At 37.3% G+C, this 27,326-nt stretch overlaps 1 protein-coding gene across 8 annotated transcripts in view; it reads right to left on the reverse strand.

The window, feature by feature from the left end:
* Positions 1-2,251: 2,251 nt before the first annotated feature.
* The window catches only part of EZH2 (enhancer of zeste 2 polycomb repressive complex 2 subunit), a 41,729-nt gene continuing 16,654 nt past the window's right edge, over positions 2,252-27,326 (reverse strand). For 5 of the 8 annotated variants that reach the window (XM_015854932.2, XM_015854930.2, XM_015854934.2 and 2 more), the window contains 17 exons: positions 25,095-25,211; positions 23,755-23,875; positions 21,607-21,747; positions 20,926-21,028; positions 20,255-20,418; positions 14,905-14,996; positions 13,695-13,935; positions 13,162-13,331; positions 12,721-12,815; positions 7,727-7,767; positions 6,461-6,586; positions 4,954-5,132; positions 4,118-4,213; positions 3,841-3,922; positions 3,308-3,388; positions 3,115-3,199; positions 2,252-2,674 (listed from right to left, as the gene is read on the reverse strand). In XM_015854932.2, coding sequence (XP_015710418.2) covers positions 2,614-2,674; positions 3,115-3,199; positions 3,308-3,388; positions 3,841-3,922; positions 4,118-4,213; positions 4,954-5,132; positions 6,461-6,586; positions 7,727-7,767; positions 12,721-12,815; positions 13,162-13,331; positions 13,695-13,935; positions 14,905-14,996; positions 20,255-20,418; positions 20,926-21,028; positions 21,607-21,747; positions 23,755-23,875; positions 25,095-25,211 — 1,995 coding nt within the window. In that variant the 3' untranslated portion in view covers positions 2,252-2,613. The remainder of the gene's footprint in view (positions 2,675-3,114; positions 3,200-3,307; positions 3,389-3,840; positions 3,923-4,117; positions 4,214-4,953; positions 5,133-6,460; positions 6,587-7,726; positions 7,768-12,720; positions 12,816-13,161; positions 13,332-13,694; positions 13,936-14,904; positions 14,997-20,254; positions 20,419-20,925; positions 21,029-21,606; positions 21,748-23,754; positions 23,876-25,094; positions 25,212-27,326) is intronic. The other 3 variants (XM_015854931.2, XM_015854936.2, XM_015854933.2) reach the window with 3 other exon arrangements.

A 27,326-nucleotide genomic window follows, 5' to 3' on the forward strand; every position in this document is an offset into this window, starting at 1 on the left:
ACTGGAACAGGCTGCCCTGTGAGGCAGTTGAATCACTGTCCCTGGAGTTGCTTGAGGAATGTGTAGGTGTGGTACTTAAGGACATGGCTTAGTGGGCAGTATTAGCAGTAGGTGGATCGTTCAACTGGACAATACTGGAAATCTTTCCCAGCCTTTATGATGATTCCCTAACTGCTGCCTTGAAAAAGGTCAAGGCTGCCCATGTAGTCTACCTAGACTTCAGCAAAGCCTTTGACACAGTTTCCCACAGTATTCTCCTGAGGAATCTGGCTACTCATGGATTAGACAGATATACTTTGGGTATATCCTTTGGGTAAGGAACTGGCTAGAGTCGTGTCCAGCGGGTAGTGGTTAATAAAGTCCAGCTGGTGACCCATTACAAGTGGTGTCCCCCAGGGGTCAGTACTAGGGCCCACCTTGTTTAACATCTCCATTGATTACCTAGATGAGGGGATTGAGTGTACCCTCAGTAAGTTTGCAGATGACACCAAGTTGGGAGGTGGTGTTGATCTGCCTGAGGGTAGAGAAGCCCTCCGGAGGGATCTGCATAGGCTGGATTGCTGGGCTGAGGTGAATGGGATGAGGTTCAACAAGGCCAAGTGCTGGGTCCTGCACTTTGGCCACAATAACCCCATGCAGCACTATAGGCTTGGGGCTGAGTGGCTGGATGACTGTGAAGAGGAAAGGGACCTGGGTCCTTCAATATTCAATATTCAATGCTGGCTTGAATATGAGACAACAGTGTGCCTGGGTGGCCAAGGAGACCAACAGCATCCTGGCCTGTGTAAGAAATAGCCTGGCCAGCAGGATTAGAGAGGTAAATCATCCCCCTGTATTCAGCTTTGGTGAGGTCACATCTTGAGTACTATGTTCAGTTTTGGGTTTCTCACTACACGAAAAACATCGAGGCCCTGGGACATGTCCAGAGAAGGGCAACAAAACTTGTGAGGGGTCTGGAGCACACGTCTTACAAGGAGTGACTCAGGGAGCTGGGATTGTTTAGCCTGGAGAAGAGGAGGCTCAGGGGAGACCTCATTGCACTCTACAGCTTCCTGAAGGCGGGCTGTGATGAGGAGGGGCTTGGCCTGTTCTCCCAGGCAACAAACAGGTCCCAAGGAAATGGCCACAAATTGTATCAGGTGAGGTTTAGACTAGTCATAAGAAGAAACTTTTTCTCTCAGAGAGTGGTCAGGCATTGGAATGGCTGCCCAGGGAGGTGGTGGAGTTGCCATCTCTGGCAGTGTTCAAGAGGCGTCTGGACAGGGAGCTAGGAGATATGGTTTACTGGTTTTCTGTAGGTATGGTAAAGGGAGGACAGTTGGACTAGATGATCTTGTAGGTCCTTTCCAACCTTGTGATTCTATGATTCATTTAACTGAACAGAAAACTCTGTGCTCCTAAAGTCCTCCTAAATACTACTCACAATGAGAACAAAATATGAGTGTTGCTATACATATATATGTTGATTGACCATCTTATCACAATGGTGTGTCCACCATACACGTGAGATAAATGGGGGATGACCTGCTGGAGAGGAGCTCTGCAGAGAGGGACCTGGGTGTCTTGGTGGCCAATTGCATCCTCAAGTACATTAAAAAGTGTGGCCAGCAGGTCAAGGGAGGTAATCTTCCTCCTCTACTCTGCCCTGGTAAGGCCTCATATGGAGTACTGTGTCCAGTTCTGGGCTCCCTAGTACACGGATTTTTTGGAAAGAGTCCAGCAGAGGGCCACAAAGATGAAGGGCCTGGAGCATCTCCCATCTTTCTATGAAGAAAAGCTAAGTGAACTGGGTCTGTTTAGCCTTGAGAAAAGAAGACTGAGAGGGGACCTGATCCAGATCTATAAATATCTGAGGTGCAGCGGGCAAAGTGGAGAGTCCAGACTCTTTTCAGCAGTGTGTGGAGACAGGACAAGGGGAAACGGCCAGAAACTGGAGCATAGGAAGTTCCACACAAATGTGCACAAGAACTCTACAGTGAGCGTGACAGAGCACTGGAACAGGCTGCCCAGGGGGTAGTGGAGTCTCCTTCTCTGGCGATATTCAAGACCCGTCTGGATGCCTACCTGCTTTGGCAGGGGGGTTGGACTCGATGATATCTGGAGGTACCTTCCAACCCTCCCAGCCTCCCTCCCACTTAAAAAGTGTGAGTGGGGTAAGTGCATGTATGTCCATTCTTATATCCATCTACTAATCCATCCACGTTAGGACTGATAAGGCAGAGCAGTAGTGGAATAACAATAAAAACAGAAGTAGGCAAGTACATACTGCCTTTATTTAGAAATTAGGTCTTGTTTGCTTTGTCAACTGACTAAAACAGAATTTCAACTCCATTCCCATAAAAAAAAATGAAGAAGTTCAAGTATCATTTATTCAAGATTGAAAAATGCACCACACCACATTATTGCAAAAGGTCATAGGTACAAAACACTGCAGCTGGTGAGAAGGCAATAAAAAGTTTTCTTTTCTTTAAAATGGTTACTATAAATTACTTTTACAGTACTTTGCAAACAAAGAATTTCAAATAGCTTTTGCTTTTTTCTTTTAATTGCCCACAGTACTAGAATTTCCTGAAGATAAGGCAGCTGTATGTTTATAAGAAGAGGTAGCTGGTGTCAAGGGATTTCCATTTCTCTTTCTATACCCACATACTTCAGGGCATCAGCTTGGCTATATCTGAAATGAAAATAAAAACAAAAATAATAACCAGTATCACTGGAGCAGTAGGAAGATTATCTTAGTAAGCACTTCTCTTTAAAAAACAAGTTTTTCTTGTCCATTTCTGAATAAATAGTAGTTAAAACCTGCACTGCTTATCTAGGGAAGTTCCAGAGTACCAAAGTTTCATGCTTAACTGCATAGAAACATTATGCAAGTCTGTCTCCCTTTCTAAGTTACATTACGTTTATTGATACAAGCAACTGTTCCAAGTTTACAAGGCTCTTGGCCAAATACCAATTAAAAAAGAAATAGCCAGGAGTGCTTCTCAATGCTCTCAGTGGCTGAAACCTGAAGTTATCAGAAAGCAGGTACAGTAACTCATTTGGATCTGCTCAGAAATACAGGCAACTAACTGAACATATCATAGGAAGAAGTTATGGGAAACATCTACCAACCTGTAGTCAAAGAAGAGTTCTTCACCAGTCTGAATGGCTCTTTTTGCAAATATTCCTATTCTGTGATCACCATTAACCATCATAACTGTTCAAAAGAAACAAACTCACGTTAAGATAAATACTGATCAAGTATATATTCTACATATCCCAGCATTTTATATATTGTTAAATGAAAGCTAACTGTAGAACATACCTTTTGCATAGCAATTGGGATTTACTGAATGGTTTGCAAATCTAATCTTGTTTCCCTTGCGTGTTGCATCAACCACAAAATCTAGGAGTAAAAACCGTAAGTGATAGGTCAACTACAGTCTCTTTGTAATTGTTTATTTGTAATTGTTTAATGATTAACACACTTAGGTTTTAACAGCTGGAAAAGATAACTGTTCAACTTCCTACGCTGAAGAAGTGGCATATGTTTATACAGTGACTTTGTTGTTCTGCAACTCAGAATGTTCCTACTGCCCTACCTTCTGCTGTCCATTTATCTCCTACCACAGTAGCTCCCATTTGAAGCTTCACTGCCCTTAGTCCTCAAGGGAAAGCTCCATAAATAAATTAAGCCAACGCTTATAGAAGGAACCAGCAAATCACTAGGACAAGACACAGCATAGAAAGAGCTGCTTACCTACTGCCAGCAAAAAAACCCAAACGAAACAGAGCTGAAATGCATTGTGAACAAATATTTTATTTATGCTGCAAGGATCATGACTAATAAATACATACCATTATTCAAGTTAAACAGAAAGCTGCACATGTACTTGTCATATACTTTTCCTCTTCTGTCTGCCTCATCCTGAGAAATAATCTGAAAGAAATAGTTTTCGTAAACAACCTCTCCCCATTTAGCATTCAGTTTCTTTTTATTACCATGGAATAACATCTAATGGATGCCAATCACCTCTCTCTAGGGAATGGCATCAAGTTGGACTGGAACCAAGAGGTTGCCTCCAACAAGCAACTATACCAATTAAGTTCATACATAACCAGAGGTGTCCTTTACCTCACCACAGTATTCAGAGATGAATTCATTCTTCTGTACAGGATCTTTGATGAAAATGCCCCAGCCTGCCACATCTGAAGGTGCCAATAGTAAATGCTGTGGGAGGTGAAGGGAAAGAACAAACAAAAACAGACAAGGTTGGCTTAGATTGACTTTCCCTCCCCACCTCAACACCAGGACTTTTCTAACTGACAAGCACAGACATTAAGAACTTCAAACCAGAAAGGTTTGCTGATGGGAGCATAGTGCTGATTAACTCACTGACTGACTGAGGAGAAGATGTGGCAGAGTAGAATTAGTTTGTGTATAAAATATTGAATTGGCCAGGTTTTACAGAGATACATGGTAGACTTTGTACAAGTTAAGTGCATCATAATCAACAACTGAACAAATAAACTGATAACAGAGTGAAGTTTTCTACTACCAAACCAGGGGCTGGTTACACTTTAAAACTGCAGCCTACCTACAAATCACAAGTGAAGCCAAAACAGGAGAAAGAGAGAGAGCTTTCCAAAGTATTATCCAGAAAACACTAAAAGCACTAACTTGACATACAGCACTTAAAAGTAACACAATGAGCAAGGTAACACAGATGACAGCTATCTCCCCTTTTCATTTTTGATTGTTTTTGTCTGTTTTTTGGTATGTTTGGAGGGTTTTGTTGTCACCACCAGCACCACTACCTCCCCCTCTTTGTTTTGTTTGTTTTTTGCTTGCTTTATTTGATTTGTTTGAACCACGAAACTGAAGAAATTCTATTATCTGGCATGAAAATACTTTAAAAAAAAAAAAGTCTGAAGACAATAGGGCACATAGTTCTGTAACTATCTACATACTTTCTTGGATCCTCTCTGAATGCTGCAGTTCTTGCAAGAAACATTTTTGCTGTCCCAGTGGTCAGCTGCTCCACAAGTTAAACAGAGATCAGGATCACATTCACGAACAGCTAGGTAACATGGACACTGCTTAGTGTTGCATTGTGCTTTGCAGCGGCATCCAGGAAACCTGTTTTGGCCTACAAAGGAATAGATGGAAAAAAAAAAAAAAAAGGACAAGTATGAAAAAGTACCAAGTAAAACAGAACAGATTATGGCATATTGGCATATTGATATTGAAAAGTAAACAATAATAATAATTAAAACCAATAAGCATAACCATTGATTTCTCCTCTATAGAACATTATGAATTACTATAAATTCACAGAATCATTAAGGCTGGAAGAGACCTCTAAGACTATCTACCTATCCCCAGTATTTCCCCACTAAGCCATGTCCCTTAGCGACGTGTCTCCATACTTCCTGGATACCTGGAAGGAATGGCGACTCAATCACCTGTCTAGGAAGCCTCTTCCAGTGCCTGACCACAATTTCATAAGATATTTTCCGTAATGGACCTGCCTGGACCCTGCAGAGTTACTGCCAGTGTCCACTGCAAGGACTGACCTGCAGGAACAGCTGTGATCAGGGATGACTGGAAAAACACCAACAGGAAAGAGTTGCATCTGGAAATGCTGACTCACAGAATTCAATCTGCCAAACACTGACATTTTACAAGGATATGTTATTAGGTTCAGCACAGCAGATAGGGAGTAGAAGACCTCCAAGCAGTCTGCCATGTGTACTTCTGAACTGAGAGACACTGAGCTAGTTTTGGAGCAAAACAAAAGATATATGTTCAAGATACCTCTAGCGGCAGCCAAGCTAGGAGAGATGCATGGGAGGGATGTAAGCAGGAACTCAGACACAAATCATTAAAAGGTGATGGGTCTTAAACAGAACCACCTTACACAATAAATCATCATATTGACACGTTTTTATGACAGCCACTAATAGGCAGAATTCTGGGAGAAGTGTTAGAGATCTTTACTTCAGTAAAAGCTATTCTGTGTCTGCTTGCAAAAGTACTGCTTCTATTACAGACCACAGAAAGCCAAGATCGCTTCGTGTTTTTATTCAGGGGCAAAAATGGTGAATGAGGACAGCTTATTCTCCCCCTTCATGAATTCAAGAGGCAAAAAAAAGGAAAAAAAAAAAATTGAGAGATGTCCTTCAAATTGTCTAGCAAAGAGGGGAATTAAAACATCTAGTAAAAACAGAGGAGTCCCAAGCCTCCTAAACATCTCCGATTTTACTTCAGTCTTCCTCAAGTCCAATCATTAAGTCTGCTTTTGACTTTGCTCAATGACTAATTAAGAGGGCCAAGTTAAACTCAACACATGCTTCCTTTTCAACTGTTTGACACTATTTACTCCCCTCAAAAACACTGTCTGCAGAAGGGACAAAATGCTACCAGAGACACTGAAACAGCGAGAAAAAAATTATAGGTAAGTTTTGTTTTACTTACATTCTGAGCTGCACTGACAAAACTTCTCACAGAAGTTTTGAGCAATAACACAAGGACATGAGCTGTCACAGGGCTGGCGTGGATGATCACATGGCTGATAGTTGTAAACATGATTTGATGAACCATCTGAATAAAAATTACAACATTTTTAATAGTGAAAGGTGCAAACAAAGTGCAGTTCCCCTCAATGTTTAAAGCAGAAATTCCCTTGAAGTCCCCTTAACTGAGAAAGCCCAAAACCAAACAGGCCCAGCTCTACCATCAGTGGTGGGAGGGGAAAGAAGGGAGGTATGTGTTTAGAAAAAAAATGTAATATTAGTTAGATGTTTGACAGCAGTGATTGCTTGCTTCTTTGTGCATACATTACTCAGCTGCTTAACTGTATTCAGTGCTGAACACTGTCTACTGCTGATAACCAAAAAATGAAACTACTGTAGTTTACACAGGAAATTATATATGTGCTATAGTAACACTGTTTTTATCCAGCAAAATAAATTTGCTCAAATGCTCCAAGTCATTTTTACACTTGAGGAACAAACAGTCAACTTCAAAACAGACACATGGGCAAAGTAATACCCATTCATTACAATACAAATCTTTCCAAAGCGAATTTTCTATTCCAGACAAAGTCAACATCTTACTGGCTAGAAGGGACTATTGGAGCAAAGCTTAGCTTTATCTAAATAGCAGTTAAGAGAATTTGGTGCTATATGGATTATGTTTCCTGTTATTGCTATGAAGCATTTGTTGCATTTGCAAAAATGATCTGTCAGCAACGAGAAAAGGGAAACTTTTAACATTGTTACAAACACCAAACTGTTCTCCACAAATTTTAAGTTTTTTTTTGTAAAAAAAAAGACAAATGCTGCTTTTTACTGCAGCTCCTAATGCTGTTTTCCACACTTTATGAGCACGTGCTAAAACAAGTTGTTAATTCAGCCTCCTTCTGAGATATACAGACTATTTCCAAACAGTTATACAATAACTGTATAATAATAAAAAATATAAAAAAAATAATATAATAATTGTAATAATACAATATCAATTAATACCTTTTACCTCTACTATATCTCTAATGAGAGCTTGCTTTTCCTCTGGCTCCCTATGGAAAGTGTATAGTGGCCTAATATTAAAAACAGGAAAAACAACAACAAAACCCCCCAAAAAAAAACCAAAAAACAAACAAAAAAACCCCACAAAAAAAGCAACAACACAATAGTAGGATCTTAAAAGTTCAGGACATAAATTGAATGGAAAGATGCTAACCCTTTTTCAGCTGTATCTTTCTGCAATGAGCAGCCCACAACCTGTAAAAAACACAAAACAAACACAAGAAAGTTGACAGGAACTCCAGTCCACCTGCAGTGGGCTGGGAAAGTCCTCTGCATCTTGTACCCATATTTAATTTAAAATGGGCAAGTCTCTGATAACATAAATGTCTGCTAGACACACAGAATTGGTTGCAGCAGCAGAACCCTGTTACAGTTCCTTGGAGCTGACTGTATCAACACTCCACAGACTAATCATTTTCACCCCCACCCCCCTCAGCATTGCACTAGTCCCAACAATGTACAGACAAGCAGCACCTACCCAGCCCTAGGCTTAAATTCAGCTGGCTTTTAAGGAAAACCTGCAAATAGGAAAGCACTGGAGCAGGCAGCAGCAGAAGGAAGCATACTGAATTGTAAATATGCAGGGGCACAACAAAATAGAGGAGTGAAGTCCTGACAGCTGTTTGCTTCACAGGGCTGTAGACTGAACACCTCACCTGTAGTCTCCTCAAGGCAGGTATTACCCTTTATCCACTAGTCTCCAACAGTATTACAGTACTAAGCCATTCCCTTTCTGCTTCGAACTTTATAAGTCTTACATACCCCACTTAAATCCTTAAAACCATCCTTCTCTTTGTTACGCTGCCTAAGCAGTGCTTTTACAAATTTGCTTTGGGGCAGAGGCGGGGAAAAGGTGGAATGTATGTTTGTTGAAATACAGTATGCTTTTGCTTACCACAACATAACTCACTGCACTTGTAAGTCATGATTACTCCTTTATTTGTACATTGCAAATTTCAGGGGCAAGGAACATACAATTGAGAAAAAGTATCTATCCAACCTTAGGCAACAAACACATGCTAGACAGAAAATTTCAGTAGCTTCAAAGTAAAAATTGATGTTTCTTAAGGTTTTGTTCAGTTACATGCATTTTTGTTAGCACTTCAATTTCAGTAATATTAAAAATTCTTTAAAATACGTAACATTAATAAAGCCTGTGTTCTGAAAAAGAATCTCCTGCTGCACCTCCTCAATTCAAAATTTCACACAGTACTTTATGTTGTAAATGCATTATCTCAATCTCTACTTTAATTCAGTGGTGTGCTGCACCCTTCTTGCCATACACAGTGGCCGACTTATCCAGGCTACTGCAGTGGTCAGGGCACAGGACCAAAGACTATCCGGAGATACAGAACACTACAAGTAGATTACATTCTTATCAAGAGCGGCGTCCTCTTATAAGAGGAACGAAAGAAAAAAAAAAGAAAGGTGACAGCATGTATTTATGAACACTGATACTGACAAAGAAGACACCAATGTCAGTGCAATTTTGACTTAAATTACTCTAATGCAAGTCAAACTTGCAAATGTAGCAAATAACTTTTAAACAAATCCTTCCCAAAAAAGCATGATAAACCCTTCAACACTTTCTGTGAATACACTCCTTAAAGCATTATTTCATTAGCAATTAATGTGAATAATTATTTCAAGTTAAGCACTATCTGTAACAATCAGAAAGATCAACACAATGGAAAGGTGATACAAGAGGTATAATGACAGAGGGACTAACACAATAGAAAGGTGTTATAAGGAAAGGAAAAAGGACTGCTCACCCATCTCTGAAGATCTAGGCTCACAGAAAGGACTCCACAAAGTGGAGTCCAGAAAGAGATCTCCAGAAAGAGATCCTTCCCCACTGGCTGTCAGCCCTTAAATGGAGTCTAAGAGAGGTGCAGACAGGCTCCACCCCTTCAGGTTTTACAGGTGAACTGCCTTCACCTGCGCTCACAGAGTTGACTCAGGTAATCAATCAGTGGTTCAGGCCTTGACTCAACAGTTACCATACAACTATTCTTACACCTCAGTGTAAAATGCCACTTGCCTACTAGTTGCCAGCTGGGACTTTTTGGTTTTATGGGAAAATGGATTATATTAACATGGCCACCTGAATACAACAAAGATCACCATCAACCAGAAGTTCAGAATAGTAACAACTCAGGATCAGTAGAGAAATCAGTATGGAAGTCACAATGACAACACTCTTAGCAGAGTGCCACTCTGCCACTCTCTTAGCAGAGACTGGTGTCAGAGAGCCTGGCAGGAAATGAATGAGGCTTGCATGCAGTGTGATCATGACTAGAGGGAAATGGTAGATGGTGGCACAAAGCTGCCAACGCTCACCAATTAGATAAGTTTGACTGGGAAATTCAAATACTACCTCCATTTTCTTGTAACTTTTAAGGATTGCCAGGAGCAGCTGTAAGTTCCCCTTACTAGTCCACGAAGTTGAAGTACTGTATCAGAAATGGACTGATGTCCTGCATCTGTGCTCTAATTTGCTATCTCTATCAGAAGAGAAGATCTGATCTCATGCAGTAGGAAGTGAAGGCAAGAAGATGGTTGAGACAGAACTTGCAACTTGATGTTACAGGAAAAAATAAATTGTAAACTCAGTGGCAGACTTCCAAGCAAATAGGTGTATTTCTATACATCTGGTAGCAGACATCTACACCATAGTCAGTTTAGAAAGCAAGCATTTCCAAAAGTGCTATGACAGTAGTGGTCAAAAATATTCTCACTCACGTTCTTCCCTGCTGCCATACATCTTTATACCATAAACACTATGCAAAATTGTATAAAGATACTTAGGCATTTGCAGCAGTGTGGAGGAAGGCAGGGAGAACGGGATGAAAGAGGAGGAAAGTGGAGTAAAAGTACTTCCAAATAAAGTTTACTTAGTAAACTCTCACCTGAAAAAAAAGGATGAGAGCTGACAGAAACTGTGTAGTTAGAATCTCTTACTAGATAAGACAAGCTCTACCATTCAGTGACTCTCCAGAAAACCACTATATTAAAAGACTTTTTCCTGTTCTTGATCAGTATTACTGCAGCTATTTAACTAACAAGACACTGGATGGAGGAAGAGAGCATAATGTGTGAGGTCATGCCAGCTAGTTGTTCACTATGCCTATATAGGTACAAAACGGCATAGAAGACATACCATTCAGATAACAGTAACAGTTCCACTTGCAAGGTTAGAACTGTCATTTTAATCATACTATATGCATGCTGAAGCGCATATATATATTTTCTCTTAAAGAGAATATGCTATCAAATCAGATAGAAAAGGCTATATACTAAGCAATCTGCAACAGCTTTTCTCTTCAGTGAACACTGCCTTTCTTCAAAGGCTATGCACCTCATGAGCATAAGTAAAACTCACAAATGACACATGCAATAGTGAAGAGCAATGAAAAGGACACTGGTCCTTCTAAAACTGGATTTACTCCAGGACTGAATAAACTCAAACAACATAAGAAACAGAGAAAGACTCTCCAGTGGTTTTCCCAGTCATCAAGTTGTGTGACATCTTTACAGTTCTCAGATTACACTAGTAATGTACATGGGCTAAATGGTTTTCCTTTCCGAAAGGCTACTGAGCACAGAACAGATATTGCTCAATTGCCATACTCAATGAAATTGAAGGAAAAAGGTTATTTTACCTCTCAGTGAAGGAAGAGGAAAAAATTGAAAGGCTTTTCAAAACCATATTACTGGCATACAAGACCTGTTTGTTGCAGTTACTAGGAATAAAATATCAAGAAGCCCCACATACTGCTATATGACCATTTATTTTAAACAAAAGACTCAAAACTCCCAAAGCAATGTCATTGTGCTACCTATACAATCATTTTCAGCCTCAAAGTGCACATGAGCCTTTTAGTTGCGCTTTAGAAACAGATGCAGTAGCATTATTTTTATAGCAATTTGCATGAACCTGAAAGTAATTAATAATAATAATTACCCAGCTGCATAAACTTTTAACTCCAGATCTAAAAAAAGCTGAGCAAATGCACCAAAACATGAAAAAATGTGCCAAAAATATTAAATCAGTAGGTTATGCTTAGAACAGACAATTCCTTCCAGATGCTCAATAGATTTTTTCTTAGTTTACATCAGCTGTTTCTGCACTACAAAACATAAGTATTCAACTCCACCATCAGTTTTTAAATCAACATCAGGAATTTCACTAAGGCTGGAAATAATAAATATACCCAGAATTACTGGAAGAACAGGAAGAATGAACAGGGGGAAGGTAAGGGAAAGTTGAAGTGAAAAATAGAACTATTGAAAAAAGCATACTTATTCCTTGCAGAAATATATGCTCTTGCTAACCTTCAGTCAGTTATTTATGTCCTATTTTCTAATCCCTAGGAATAAAAACGATCATAACACTGAGTTTTGTCTTTTGAACCTCAGGATACCCAAAGAAAATTACATTTCACTGACAGTAGATAGTAAGTTTGAAATTTCAACAGGAATTGTTTTACAAGGTCTTTCTGGTCCAACATATGGCTTTATTTTGTACTTAATTGAAGCCTATTATTTAAAGTGAAACTGCATTTAAGAATCTATTAATCTGTTTCTTCAATTGAAACCCTAGTTTTTAATGCAGCTAGATGTAACAAGGGAATTCCTGCCACTTCCCTTAAAAAAGCCATCCTGGAATTAGTTAATTTTTATTTCTTATTGATCATTTGAATCTTTTGATTCAATACATTTCAACATAAAAGCACAGGTTTAATTTGAAAAATAATATGTCATTATTTAATACCACTATAACACTTAAATTTAATATTCATCACTTCAAAATTCCATTTAAATCTCTTGAATATTATAGCCAGCTACACAGAAGAATGTTTCTAAACTACGCATCGATTATTTGCAGCAATAAACCTTCAAGAATCTGTCTGTTTAGGAGATTAAAAAAGGGGGAGGAGGAGAGGCAAGTGTAACATTTCCCATCCCCCGTGTGGTAGTGCTTTTGTCTGGAAAAAAAAAAAAAAAAAAAGTGATTAATTGCTGCAAATTTCATTTTTCAAAAGAAAAGGAAGGATATAGATGACTATTTCTTTAAAATAGCTTCTGTTCAGTTCTCCTCTATCTCAAATGTTCTGTTATGTAAAGGGCATTTAGTAACAGACTTACCTGTGTTTCCTTTTCTTCTTTCTGGGAGGAGTATCAACATCTTCAGCAGGGACTGGTGCAATAATACTAGATTCTTTTACTCTAAACTCATATACCTAACAAGAGATATTATCCATGATAAATCTCACTAGTAGAAAGTTGCTCATTTTCTATAGTAATATTATTTCCTTCAATCAACATCTTACAGACTGAACCCATCTTTTCAGTATATTTAAGGTTGATTATTTTTTGTCACTGTAGTAGAGATACACTAGCTATAGCCTCTTGTAAATTTTAAATTAAGTTGACTTCTATATAATTGCAGCATGAATTCTGGATCATCACATTCTTGGGAAACCAAGGAAATTTACTTTCCTTTTTCAGTAATTAATACTAGTAGTTTTGTATTTCAGGTCTAAAAAGTAAAACACTATCATCCTTAGTAATTGCATTCCTTCTTACCTGTCTGCATGTTTTGGTCCCAATTAGTCTGGCGATTGCACAGAAGTTATCATAGTAGGTGCCAATAAGAACTCTAAACATCGAGGCTTCTGCACCACTCCATTCCACATTCTCTGGAGGCTCAATATTTGGCTTCATCTTTATTGGTGTTTGACACCTAGAATTTGCTTCTGCAATAAGCAATCATTGAAAGTATGAATCGATGTAAGGTTATATTTCAGGAAGTTTCTATAGCCTTTAAAAACACCATATTAACCTAATCAGTTATAGTTAAAATAGTGCAGAGTTCTCTTGGTTTTATTTATTTAAGCACTACAACAAAACAGTAACTTTCATTTGGAGAAGTCCCGAACTAGGTAACATTGGCTACTAAAGTTACAGATCTCAAATCTAAAACAAAGTTGAAACAATCTGGACATTTTGTTAAAGAGATCTACAAATGTTTCAAATACATGGTTTCTAAAATTGCATTGCACAAAGTGGATTCATGCTCTCAAGCACTGCAACCAAGTAGAAGCCTTGACTAGCCTTACCAGAGGAACTGGAAGTTTCATCTTTCTTTTCTTCTTCCTCTTTATCATTGTTTTCTCCTCCAGTTTCCATTCCAGCTTCTCTGTCACTGTCTGTGTCTTTTGATTCCAGCACATTTATTGTTGGTGTGCTAGGTCTGCTGGTGTTATTTGGAAGTCTTCCCCTTCGGCGACCACCTGGGCGCTTCGGTGGTGTCTTTATACGCTCAGCAGTCAGGGCAGCTGCAAACTCCTTTGCACCTTCCTAAAAACAAAACACTGATTTTCATTACAAGTTTAGAAGCAATTTCACCCGTGGCCTGAGGTGGGGGATACCTACATACTATTCTAGAAATTTAATCATGAACACAAATTCCAGTTAATTTACCCATAACATTGATGGTCTCTCCATGTTCAAGTTTACTATTACGAACATTAATGCTTCTGATGTTATCATGAGTAAATCTACATCTACCAATTATTTATTTCAGTTCCACTTTCACTGCCAAGTGAAAAAATAATTCATTCAGTAGTAAGTTTTCATCTTCCTAGATGACATAAGTAGTCTGAATGTTCCACAGAGTCCCTCCATAACACAAGAACTCTTTACATGGCACCTAAACAATAAACATTCTGCATTATTCAGAAGACCATCAGTATTGTAATTTGTTTTCTACTGGAAAGGAATATGATAACAGATTGGAAGTTTTTTAGATTAGAAGATCAGACATGTCGTTTCACTTAAGGGAAGTATGAGGGGTTTTTCTTTGTTTTTTGTTTTTTAGTTTTTTTCTTTGTTTTTTGTTTTTGTTTTTTTTAAAGTGTTTCCCCTTACTGGTTCAAACCAAAAAAAGATTCTGGCAATAACCCTTCTTCAGCGAACTGTCCAGTTTTTAGTTGATAGGCCACTTTTGAGAAAGTCAAGTCTCTAAAACCCAGTTCTTTGACTAGACTGGACACAATGGCAGAAACATTATTAATAAGTACTGATCTTACCTTCTTACAAGCACATCAGGCTACATCTAACAGAGTCAAAAGTTATTCCTACTCAAACATTCATTTAGTGATTAATGCTTTTCTCACAAAAACTGAAGATGACACATTTGACTGCAAGCAGCTTACAGGTACAAGCATGTTTACATACATAACACACCCGAACACTAAGTGCAGCTTGATGTACTTACAAGTAATTCTACTTTAGTAAATTCTTACAGTTAGTTTTTAATTATCTTACCAGATGCTGGTAACAGTGCGGTCCACAGGGCTTATTATCTAATGCTGTTTCTGTATTCTTTCTTTTGTAAGTATTTGGAGTTGCATGGAATGCTGTTGAATCAAGAAAATAACACTTGCAAATCTTAAAAGTAAAAAAATGCATTAGATATCTAACTTCAAACAGTAATAAGAACACAAGATTTACCAAGGCTTTACCAAGAACAGCATAAGAATGAGAAAAATAGAAAAACGTCAAGATACATGCCACCTACTGACATTTGACTTACAAAGAAAGTAGATGACTACATCTGCCTATGCCCATTAACATCAGTGAACATCAAATTTGATTCTCATCCCAAGGGAGGACTTGCTATATTTCCCTTTTGATAAACAGAACAAACTTGATTACCATTACCAAGTTAAGCAGAACTATTCCAAGCATCTCCTTTGAATGATCATCTCTCAAACTGTAAGAATCCCATGTTCAATTTTTAACTTGTTTACATAAAAAATAACAACTCCATGCACTTTAACAAAGCAAATAACACATTTTTCATGTTAGTTACTGAAAAGGACTTATGATCATTTTTACTGTATTAGTTCGCAGCACCAAAACTAAGTTCTCTCCCAGCTGCAGACATACCTGCTCATGTACACTGATGGAAACTGTAAAGCACTCAAGTTGCAAAACAGTGACTTAGAATGATGCCGATCTGGGTACATTACAATTGCAACGTTAGTACTTCTACAGAGTGACTAAGCTCCACAGACATGCCAGAGCTTGTCTCTACCACATCTTCTGTCACATGATATTTGCCTCTCAACAGAATGTTTTCACTGGAAGCATTAGGAACTCCCTAGAATCCCCCACTAAACTAAAATGTGGGAAATCTGCTGCTAAAGCCACACAGGAACAATAGCGCAATCAAGTCCCCAAATTATATTAAGAGATTTCAAAAATAATATCCTTAGTTTTCTGTAATTCTATATATATTTTTAAGTCCTCCAATAAATACTTCTCCCCCAGAAACGCAGTAACAGTAGCACATACAACTACAAGGAAATAAAAAAAAAAAAAAGTGGTCAGCATACTGAAGCTTAATAAAAAAAACCAAAAAACAATAAAACACAAGACTCAGCACTAGCTGTCAGTTCTGCTACACTCCATGAAGGCTTAAGAGCCTCCTCTCAGAAAACATTTTAATCCCATGCACTTATGTTGCAGTTTTTAACACACTTACAGTTAAACAACTGTAAGTTATAGTTACGTTTTTCAACACTCAGTGAACAGGAAGTACTATTTTTTGAACTGAAAGAACAAATCTCTCCCCTGTTAACCTGTACAAACCCATTAGAGGGTCTCTTCTAACGAACTCACACCTTTCTCCACCACGATAGCTTTTCCTACTTATTTCTAGATTCTACATGAGGTTTCTTGCTATAATAATCCACCATTGTGCCTTCAGGAGCTTTCACAGTACTATTCAAGTAATATCTGCCAGGCAATTGATTTACAACATAGTTCTTCTAGCACTTGATTTGGGACCAACTGGGAAGGTAAGTCAGTGCTAGTGTGTATGTCTTAAGGGAGCTTCTCTGATATCTTAAAACCATCACTACAAGCTTCCCTCCCATAAGGGAAGATGGTGTAGAAACCTCATGACAAATTCCATAATTTTATGCCTCTGTTAATGTCAAGAGCACATAAGGGTCTTGGGGGAACAATGTATTTTTCCAAGGCTGGGCTTAAAGTGTAAAAGGATATAAAATATTTAACTAAATATTGCATTTTTTTCTCTCCAGATAGATCTTATAAATCAAGAAAAACAAAAAGACTTCAATTTACCACATGCTGACATAGATATGTAAAAACTGATTACAAGCAAATATAGGAATGTAATTTACACATGTTGCTGCTGTTAGCATTTCTTCCAGTCTTCCTAAACATTTATTTTAAAACTTTTATGTATTACATCACATGTTTCACATATCCTTGAAGCGTTGATATTTTCTATATGTAGGATAAGTTAAATGAGGAAGAAAGCTTACAATTTATCCCACGTTATCCCACCCTCCTTCAGCTTTCAAGAAACAAAATGATGGGAGCTTCCCAACTCAAAAACAGAGAGGAGAAAAAATATCCACATTTTCCGACATTGCATCTTTAAAGAAAAACACAATACCTTCCATTTAAATGATGCTGCTAGTGTAAGAACTGATATCCTACAGTTGACTACAGACATTACTCCAGATTTACTGCTGGCTGGTTCTAGCATTCAAGAATATGCCAATACACTATTAACATGCCCTTTACGGTACTAGAAGAAGTCTCACAGAGCTGGTGCCTATAAAACCGTGAACTGGTAACATCAGACTCCCCATAGTAACAGGTACCAAAACGTGTCTCATGAAACACAGAGGACTTCTGGATGCCTCTTCTAGCTACCTGCTCTAAAACCATTCCAAGCAGGGCCACCTACAGCAATCTGCCCATTACCATGTTAAGATGGCTTTTCAAAGCTCCCTAAAGACATAAACTAAAATTTTTCTGTGGCAGTGCTGAGTCACTCAGACAGCAGAGAAGTGCTTTCCAAAGTTCAGGAGAAACCTTAAGTTTGTTCCTCCTTACCCCATCACTGGACAACAAGTGAAAGAGCGTAGCTTCACCTTTTCTGCATTCCATGTTTCAGTTCCTCCCTTGAGCCTTTCTCTGCTCCAGAAAAATAATACCAGTTCTCTTAGCATTTCCTTATTATAAGAGAGATACCCCAGTCTTTTCATCACCTTGATGGCTTTTAACTAATATCTCTCAAGTATTTCCATTCATCTCATGTACCACGAGCCCAGAACTGCATTTCAAGATGGGGAGAGGAAAAGGATCACCTTCCTCAATCTACCAGCAGTATTTTGTCTAAAGCAGACCAGGACACCATGGGCTTTCCTTGTAGCAAATGCACACTGCTGACTCGTGCTTAACTTAGTGTCTTATAATTCCCAGGGCCTTTTCTTTGTGTGACTATCAGCATGTCCTAGTGCCTAGGGTTACTTCTCCCCACGTACAAGACTTTGCACTTCTTGCTGAACTGCATGAGGTTCCCCTGGTGGCACACTTCTCCAGGCTGTGATTATCCTCTGGCTAGCTGCATGATTCAGCCACTTCCCCCACTGTCAACCATGAAGGTGTACTCTTCTCCATCGTCCAGATCATTAATAAAGATGTCCCATAGACAGGGCCCAACGTTCACTCAAATGCACCCTGCTCATTACTGGCCTTCAACTAGACTTCTCACCACTGACTTCTAGATCCAGTTACCCAGCATTTTCAAGACATCTCACAGTCTGCTCATCCAGCCTACACTTCAACAGCTTCTCTATGGGAATCTTATGGTAGACATTGTTTTAATGGCCTTGCTGAAGTCCAGATGGACAACACCTACTGCTCTTCCTTAATCTACAAGGCCAGTCATTTTACTAAAGAAACCCATGCTTAAACCCTTGATGAATCCATAGTGAGAAGTCCTGACTTTGTGTGCCTTAGAAATACCTACCAGAGTTAGTTGTTCTATATTCCCAGACATCAGTGTAAGGCTTGCCTGGGCTAGTTTTCTGCATCCCCCTTCCTGCACTTCTTGAGGATAGAAATGACATTTGCTCTCCACACAATTCTACAAGTTGCCACAATTGATCAAATATTAAGTGGCACTGCAATCATATTTGCCACCTCCCTCAGCATTTGTAGGTGCGTCTCTGCAGGGCCAATGGACTTACAGATGTATGTTTGTTCAGTTCTTCTAAAAAGCTTCAAAAATGACTAGAAAAGGTATATCTATATAAAGACACATATGAAGATCAGATCTATATATCTACATAAACAGTAGAAAACTATTCCAAGTTATAAAAAAAAAGTGAGAAAACGACAAAAAAAACCAACACTACTACAAAAATATCTAAAGTCTTCTGAAGTGCTACCGCAACAAGCTTATTCTCACTATGTCTGAACACCCCTTGTTAACTTAAAAACAAAAATGTTTTCAAAATAGGAAAAGAAGTCTGACATTTAAACTCCCTGATTAGACTACTGACACTGCCCAAAGCTCCAGACTAACAGACAGGCCAAGAGGTAACACACAGCTTCACTTCCCAGTCCTACAGACCAAGTTCCACACCAGACAATTCTTAAAATGAGTCACCCAGACAACTTAGACACTTTTAAAAAAATACCTACAGCTTAACAAAACACACGGTGTTGAAGATGGCTGGACAAAGAGCTTCTCTGCATGTAGTATCAAGCAAGACCTGCCATTGGAATACAGGGGGAAAATAAAACTAACCCAACTCCAAAAGCCACAAACACTGATGAAACTAGAAATTTCCCCCTCCATTCTCATCTGAGAATAACTCCATTTCCTCTTTTAACCAAAAGACAAATAAGGGATACCAAAAGGAAGCAGTGCTGTGCAAAGCCTTTCTGCAGGAAGTACAAATACAGGTAGAATGCATGTGTGCTAGACAAGGAGCTGCTGACAAAGCACAAAGATTTCCGGATAAACATGTACATATACTCAGTTTAATACACATAAGAGCAGTTAAGTCAAATGAGAAAATCCGGAATAGAGAGCATTACAATATTAAACTACAAGTCCAAGCTAACTCATCTTTGACTGTTAAGTTTCTCTTTACACTTGACTCCATTCTCAGAGAAAGAACAGTCTCACATAGCAGTACAGAATCCTATTCTTCAGTGTTTGCATAAGAAAACTTGTGCAACTGCTGAAGTTCTCATTAAATTCCTCAGAAGAATGGGGCAATGTGGAATGAATTTGGTGGAAAGGATACCACAGGTGCTAAAATTCAAATGTCTGAAACTATTCTTTAAATTATCAGGTAGATGCAACATAGCTAGACCTAAGAGAACTGAAAATATAAGCTTCATAGATATTCATTATTCCTCATGGAAGATGAGGCAAGTCTGCTAAACAGCCAGATACTTTTTTTTATGGAGAAATACATTCAGTTCTCAGTTTTTCCACAGAAACTGCAGAAGTGTAACTAACTATAATAGGGGAAGGGGGGGGGGGGGGGGAAGGGGGGAAAAAAGGCAGTTTTCTTTAAGACCATATGAAGAGATAACATCTATAACAACTGCTAAATGAAAAAAGGATAACAAACCACTTTAACAGGTGATTCAGCATTCTAAGAGATAGTTTTAACCATAAAGTAACGTCAACCCGGTCAGGCCTTTTTTGTAAACTTCAGTGATATTACTGTCATTATTTTTTCTCTTTCTTTCTGTACTGCATCTCATGGTTCTTTTAAGTTTTCTGACTAGCAAAAAGCAAGACATACAAGCACAGTACAATTGTACTTACGATGTAAGAAGCAATCGTATTTAAAACAACGCCTACAAAAGAGTGTATGAAAAGAATGTAGGCTTTGCTCCCTCTGAACAGACTTAGCATTTGGTCCATCTATGTTTGGTGTGCATTCAGGAGGAAGAGCTCCTGGAAGCTGCTGTTCAGTGAGTTCTTTGTATCTTAAGAGAAAGATAAAAAACATAAGCTTTTTATTCAGTATAATAAAAATCATAGTAACTTTCAACTGCAGTATCACTATGTGTTTTCAGAAAAAAATCTTTAAGAATTGTAAGAAAGGTAACTTTCTGTTTATCAACAAATAACATGACAAAGTTATTAATTCTATTGTCATTAATATAAAATCGTTAGGAAGATATGCATTAACTTTCTTGAACGTCACCATCTCATATATATATATATAACTCACTAACAAATGACATTATTAATCACATGCAAGCATTCACTTTTCATTAGTTTGAAAGACTAATAAACCGGTCTTCATTGTTTTCTCAACTAGAGAGAACATCTGCAAGTGGTATTTAAAAGAAGCTAGGAGTTACACAACTGCCACAGAAGCTAAAAGCTTCTTAATAGGATGGGAGAAGACTCCTTATCAACAAGTATTTTATGAAGCAAAGATTCCATGACTTCATGATGCAAACAGGTAATATATGAAATACCCTTACTTCTCTTTCAATTCTTCTGCTGTACCCTTATCTGGAAACATTGAGGAAATGGCTTCAAATATCTTGTCAGATGGAAACCTCCGAGGTGGGTGACTTTCTTTCTCTGTCAAAGCACGAAAACATTTGGAAAACAAAACAAAAAAAATTATTTTTCTGCTCCTTTGCTACCTTGAGGAGGCATTCAGAAAAAGAGGGACATCACCAAAATCCTAATAAAAGAAACAAAGTTTTTTATTTCTAATTTACCAAGAATTTAAAGTAAATTCCATAAAGTGATCTTCCCTGCTGACAGAACTGCACTAATAAAATTTGGAGAAATCATTATTTCACCAGCAGATGGAGATGGCAATTCAGAACTCTGCCTGCTTAAGAATAGTATTATTCAGTTCTCTGAGGAGTACTGAAGTATTTATTAGACTTTGATCTACATTTAGATCACCAACTGATTTGTGAGCATTTGACTGTCTCAAGTCACAGAGAAAGTACACTGGCAAAAGCATTTTTATAGTATTCTCTGTACAATTCTTGAATTAAATGGCAAAGGAAATGATGAAGAAAATAATGTTACTTCAGATCTGAAAACTATTAAGTAGAATGATTTCAACAAATTTATCAAGTGTTTTAAAAAAAGAGGTTTTTGGTCTTATTTTTTTTTCTTTTTAAGTCTGCAGACAGACGTACCCATCCTGTTACCTTCCCGATCTTTTTGCTTGTCATCTCTTTCATCAGGATTGTCATCTCCATCATCATCTTCATCATCACTATATTGACCAAGTGCATTGACCAGCTCAACAAATATTTCATCATTGATAAATCCACATTCTGAAATTCAGCAAAATTGGGAGTGAACAAAAATTAAAAAAGCACATCATGCACATGAAGTATGTTTAATCCTCTCTATATTTGGATTATGGCAAAGCCTGTAATTTATAAAAAACAATTTTGTTTTTTCTACTTTGTCTCATTATGAGAAGAAGAGCTGAAAGCATTCACCGTTTATTTTTTAAACTGACAACTAGGAAGAAGATAAAAAAAATCTGTAAAGTTTTCTTGAAGAAAACAGTAGGCTTACTAACTAGACTGCTTAATAAGTTTTATACCAGAATTCTAATCCCAGTAGGTTAGGTTAAGCTAGTCCGGCAATGCATGCAATCAGACTATGAAGATATCTATCCTTAGCTACAGAAACCCTGAAGATATTTTTGGTTGGTAGCACAGCATCTACTTCCCTGATTAAAGATTCCACTGGCAAGGTGTTTTAAAAAAAAAAAAAAAAAGAAAAGAAAAGAAAAAAAAAAGACAAAAAACCCTCAGGTATTAAATAAATAAATAACTTAAAAAATAATGAGAAAAGTGAAGGATACAATGCTGTGTATCTGCTTATTAACTCAGAAAATAACACAGCAGTACAGATGGACATAGACGTAACTTTGAAGAGAGGGAAAAACTGTTCTTAGAGATGTTATGTATTGATTCTACTTTTCAAAAAGTGACTGGGCCATGTGGAAACTGTATTCTTTATCACTATACTTTAGAACTTGAACAGAAGGCATACATATGTAGGAAGCTAATGGATTTATTCCTACGTAAGCAATGGAAACAGGCAGCTACATCATCTGGATGTTTTAAACAGAACTCTCGATATACACACAGGCTAGTATGAATTTTCCTATCAGAAGTACAATTACACAAATATTTTATAATTCTAGCTCCTCTATAGGAGTGTCTCTGGATTACAAGTTTCCATGGTATTTAAGTTCTTTGTGTGGCTATAATGAAAAAAAAATAAAAAAATAAAAATCAGAAAAATGAAAAGCATTCTTTCAACCTTTGAGATACAGTTACAAAGTAACCCTAATAAATGTAAGCTTTTTCATGATGGCAATTAAGACAGTGAAAAAAGACTAATTTTAAAGATAAGTTCATTTAATAATAGATTAAATCAGTAACAAAATACATTTACTAGTAATTTCAACATTTTGACCAAATCAGTTCTCTGACAAGACAACTAACCATCAGCAAATTCATAAAATTATCCAAAGGCAGAAAACTCATTATGTTCTTCAAGAGGTACAGACACCAGCTATCCAAATGCCTGCTATAAACCAACAAGACTGATATAACATATGATATGACTGATATAATATGAAATATTTTCTACTGAACCGCAAGCTTAACTTTCATAAGCAATGAAAAATGTTTAGGCTTATGTAAGTCATTCTGAGTGGATATAGAGTTGGCAGATCAACTGGTTCAAGGAAAAACAACACCTGTGAATACATAAGCATACAGCATACCCCTAGGACAGTTTTGTTCCATCTGATTTATAGAACTGATGTTTTTTAAAAAGCAAGTAATTTGTGACAACCAATGAAAGCAGGCATTTACACCATAAATGCAGGAGAAGAAAACCAAAATGGTTTTTCTACTGAATTGCATTTGTAAATGTTGTCATAATCAGTTTTGCACACTTCTGCCACTTTCCACAAGGTAGGGCATACACCAGAACATTATACTTTTGCATTTCAAAGCTCTGAACACTGAAAACCAGAAAATGCTCCATGTTAAACCTAGGAATTATGAAGAAACATTTTTTGGCCTTGGGAAAGAAAAAAATCATGCATTCAACTTCTCCATGCTATTACTTCAATACTCCATAGCCTTACAAATAGCAATAGATTTAAACAGACTCTGTTATACCCAATACTTACATAGAGAAGGAATTCTAGAAATACTGCTGCAACAGGCAAGCATCAGGCCTTAATAAACAAAACTGATAGCAATCATGTATGTAAGAAGTGATTAGTATACCTAAGTGTTTGGGCTCACCTCTATCTCCATGCACTTTCCCGTCATAGTTCTTTATCAGCTCTTCAATAAAGGTACCATCCTGGTCAAGCACTTCATCTCCCATATATGGAATGTTATGTAAAACAGTTTCATCCTCTACCTAGTAACAACAGATATGATCAAACAATTTTAAGTTACGTGTCCAATTGGCAGTGTCAGCATTGATGTTTTCACAACCCACGTGTATCTAGATATTACAGTTAAATTGGCTTAACCACTTGAGCATTTTCACAGTTAACTAAATAAACCAAACCTCCCCATCTTTAATCAACATTATTTTGTACCAGTTGTGACTAGCTCAAAGTACTAGCAATAACTCCTAGCATTTAGTTTAGCACTGTGCTACAATGAAGTTTCTACTGTAGAAGCACAGTAAGTTACCTAGCTTTGGAAAGCTTACACTGGTAAATTAATTCCCCTTCCTTACTTACTATCCATAGTGATTTGCGATAGAAATAACCCTTTCATTTCTTTGTTAAAAATAACAAATCATATAGAAACACTAAATTCAAGTTGTCTAAGCAGACAGCACAGAAATATGCCTTACAATTTAATGCAAATGCCACTGTCAGTTTTGTTTTGTCTACAAAGAAGAATTTACAGACCTTGATGCTCAGCTGCATATTTCAGTATTTCAAAAGAACCTTCTATTGTTAGAAAAATAAGCACAAACTTTCCTGCTGATCATGATTCTTCAGCAGTACCCAGACAATGATAAATTGAAAGGAAGTAGAAAAAAAAAAAAGTGGAGGAACTCTGAATTTACTGATAAAACTGGTTATTTAAATCACTTTGCTTTGATTACTGTAATAATCACTTCCACAAAAGCCATTTTGTACTAAATACTGTGACAAAGATTTTTAATAAGTTAACCTTTCCAAATAAGTCTATATCAGAAAATTAACATGAAGGCTTGTACACACAGCAAGGCTAATTAGAAGAAAAGGCCTATACGCTGGTTACTAAGATCACCATTACATGAGAAGACTTAATTCAGGATTAAATTCTTTCTATTCCATTAAAATTATCATTCTGCAACAGATATTTTCTTTGACTGTCTTAGATAAGAATACTGATATCTCTCAGAAAATGTTTCTCATTATATGAACACTGAAATCTACATTTGTAAAATGCAATACAATACAACTAGTCACCTGTCATTAAGGCTCTCTTTAAAGCAGTGTTTTAAGATACTGATGACCAATAAAATTATAGGCTTAGTTTGCAATTAGTGATATGTTTTACTCATGTTTTATTTCTAAAACTAAGTTCCTCCCTTTTCACCCATATTTCTTCCCAGACCACCTTTTTAAACTTACCATAAAATTTTGTTGAAGGGGAGACCAAGAATACATTATAGGCACAGAAGCAACAGCATTGAGAGTCTTTAGTGGGATTACTTGTTTTGGAAAATCTATGTCACTGGTAACAGAGCACTGAAATAAGAGGTTGAAGTTACACTTACAATAGCAACTTCAGAAAATAAAAATAAAAATCATGGAAGTATATTCAACAACAAACAAGTGTTTATCAAAACTAGCTAGATCCACCTTTGAAAAATGAATCTGATTTTCAGGGTGTAATAAAGAAGAATGTGTTTAGAAGGAAAAAAAGATGCTGGAATTACTTCTGGTTTATAACCTTTATTAACTGATCATGGTGAGGTGTTTTTTTTTCCTTCCACATAATAGCAGAATAGCTATTTTAAGGTATTTAGTACTTTATTCAGACTATTCAGACTTAAATATAGGCAATTTCAGGTATTTCAGAAGAGATTCAGTACTTGTTGCTGTTACACTGGTCTTAGACTATTTACTGAAACCATCAGAGTGGAAGTTGAATTCCTCTGGCTTTCAATCAATTCACTGCAGAAATCACATGTGATATACTTCAAAAAATTATTATAATGGCATCAAGACACCTTATGAAAAGAGATGTTCCATGTGTCTTGTTAACTTCTGCCCTGCTTCCCTGTTTTGACTGCCTATCTTTATCCTATCTTCAAATATTTGACCGTGCTTACTATTTACAAAGAATAGAGGAAAAAAAAAAGATTCTCAATATTCAGCTCAGGACACATCCTTTTCAGCTGTGGAACACCATTCTTTTGGAGACTTACGCAGCCTCCAAAGGCCAGGCACAACACAGAAATACAAATAACTTCTGGGTTATTCTTCAATCTAGTCAACAGATAATCATCATCATCATAGTATCACAGTCTCGTGCGGGTTGGAAGGGACCTTAGAGATCATCGAGTCCAACCCCTAGGGATTCGAGCCTCCTGTGTAGCAGAGCAGCACTTCTATCACTTGCGCCACAGGGGGGATAATAAATCAGCTCTTCTCAAATGTTTGAGAAACAATATGGAAAACCTCAAAAAAAATTAACATACAAGAGTAGATAGGAAAATACAATAGTAGGGAAAGTACGAAGAAGATTTGGAGTTAGGTAGAACTGTGTTTAGAATAGCTATCACAGCTATCTGAAATGAAAAATGGTAGACAAGATTTTTCTTCTTTCCAGAATGGAAAGATGAACAGAGCTTCACATTTCTAAAGAAATGCACGAAGTAATGTAACAAACAGCATACAGAGACAGTATCCAGTAGAATGACAAAAGCCAGCCTTGTTTAAATCTTCTTTCTTGGTTTGTTTAGTTTCTGTTTAAGGCTTAAAATCTGTGGGCAATGAAGTTAGATTTCTGCCATGTATACAAATACTCAAAATACCATATTATGATGGTGCTTAATACCTACTTTCAGGTTAATGTTTTATTGTCTATTTAGCAGTCTTCTAGCAAATTTTTCATCTTAGAGAAAAACACAAAAGCAAAAAAATAATTACTTTCAGCTTATTGTCCACATGAGACTTCCGATTCCAAAGATATGTTAAAATGGTTCAATGTACTTAAGACTGTGTCTCAATTCTGTTTCCCTTGTCTAGGTACAGAACTCAGCTTGGTATTTGTTAGCCTACCAAAGAACATACTAATGTTTCTGGTTGACACTCTTAGGACTAAGCATTGGAAAAATCTGTGTCACGCCGTAGTCTTAATCAAAATCATGAAGTCTCTCAAATCTTTAAGTCAAGTAACAAAATCAGCTAGTGTCTATAACTATCAAGAAATTTAGCATATTAAGAAAAAAAAGTTTAAATTACCATTTAAACCACTGAACAATAAATTATGCCAATCATAGATCAAGCACTGGAGTTCTTCCAATTCATAAGACAAACGGCAATTTAATACAGTAATTAGTGTGCTCCATCAATTCACATGAAGTATTAACATTAAATAGTGAGCCAGGACACACACACACACAAAAAAAAATCTAAAAAAATGGTGAGACATGATCTTTTACTGTCAAAAATGTACACATACCTATCTGTTTTCAAGAAGTACTGATCCCACAGTGCCATATAATAGATGTACAGCTGAATGTGAGTAATTTCACATTCAAGCACATTTAAAAAAAAAAAACAGTCAAGCACACAGATGCACCTTCCTGATATACACATCACCAGATTCCCTCTAAAAAATAATGAAAGCGTAAG

The sequence above is a fragment of the Coturnix japonica genome, chromosome 2 (genome assembly GCF_001577835.2).
Source record: "Coturnix japonica isolate 7356 chromosome 2, Coturnix japonica 2.1, whole genome shotgun sequence".
NCBI classification, from domain to species: domain Eukaryota; kingdom Metazoa; phylum Chordata; class Aves; order Galliformes; family Phasianidae; genus Coturnix; species Coturnix japonica.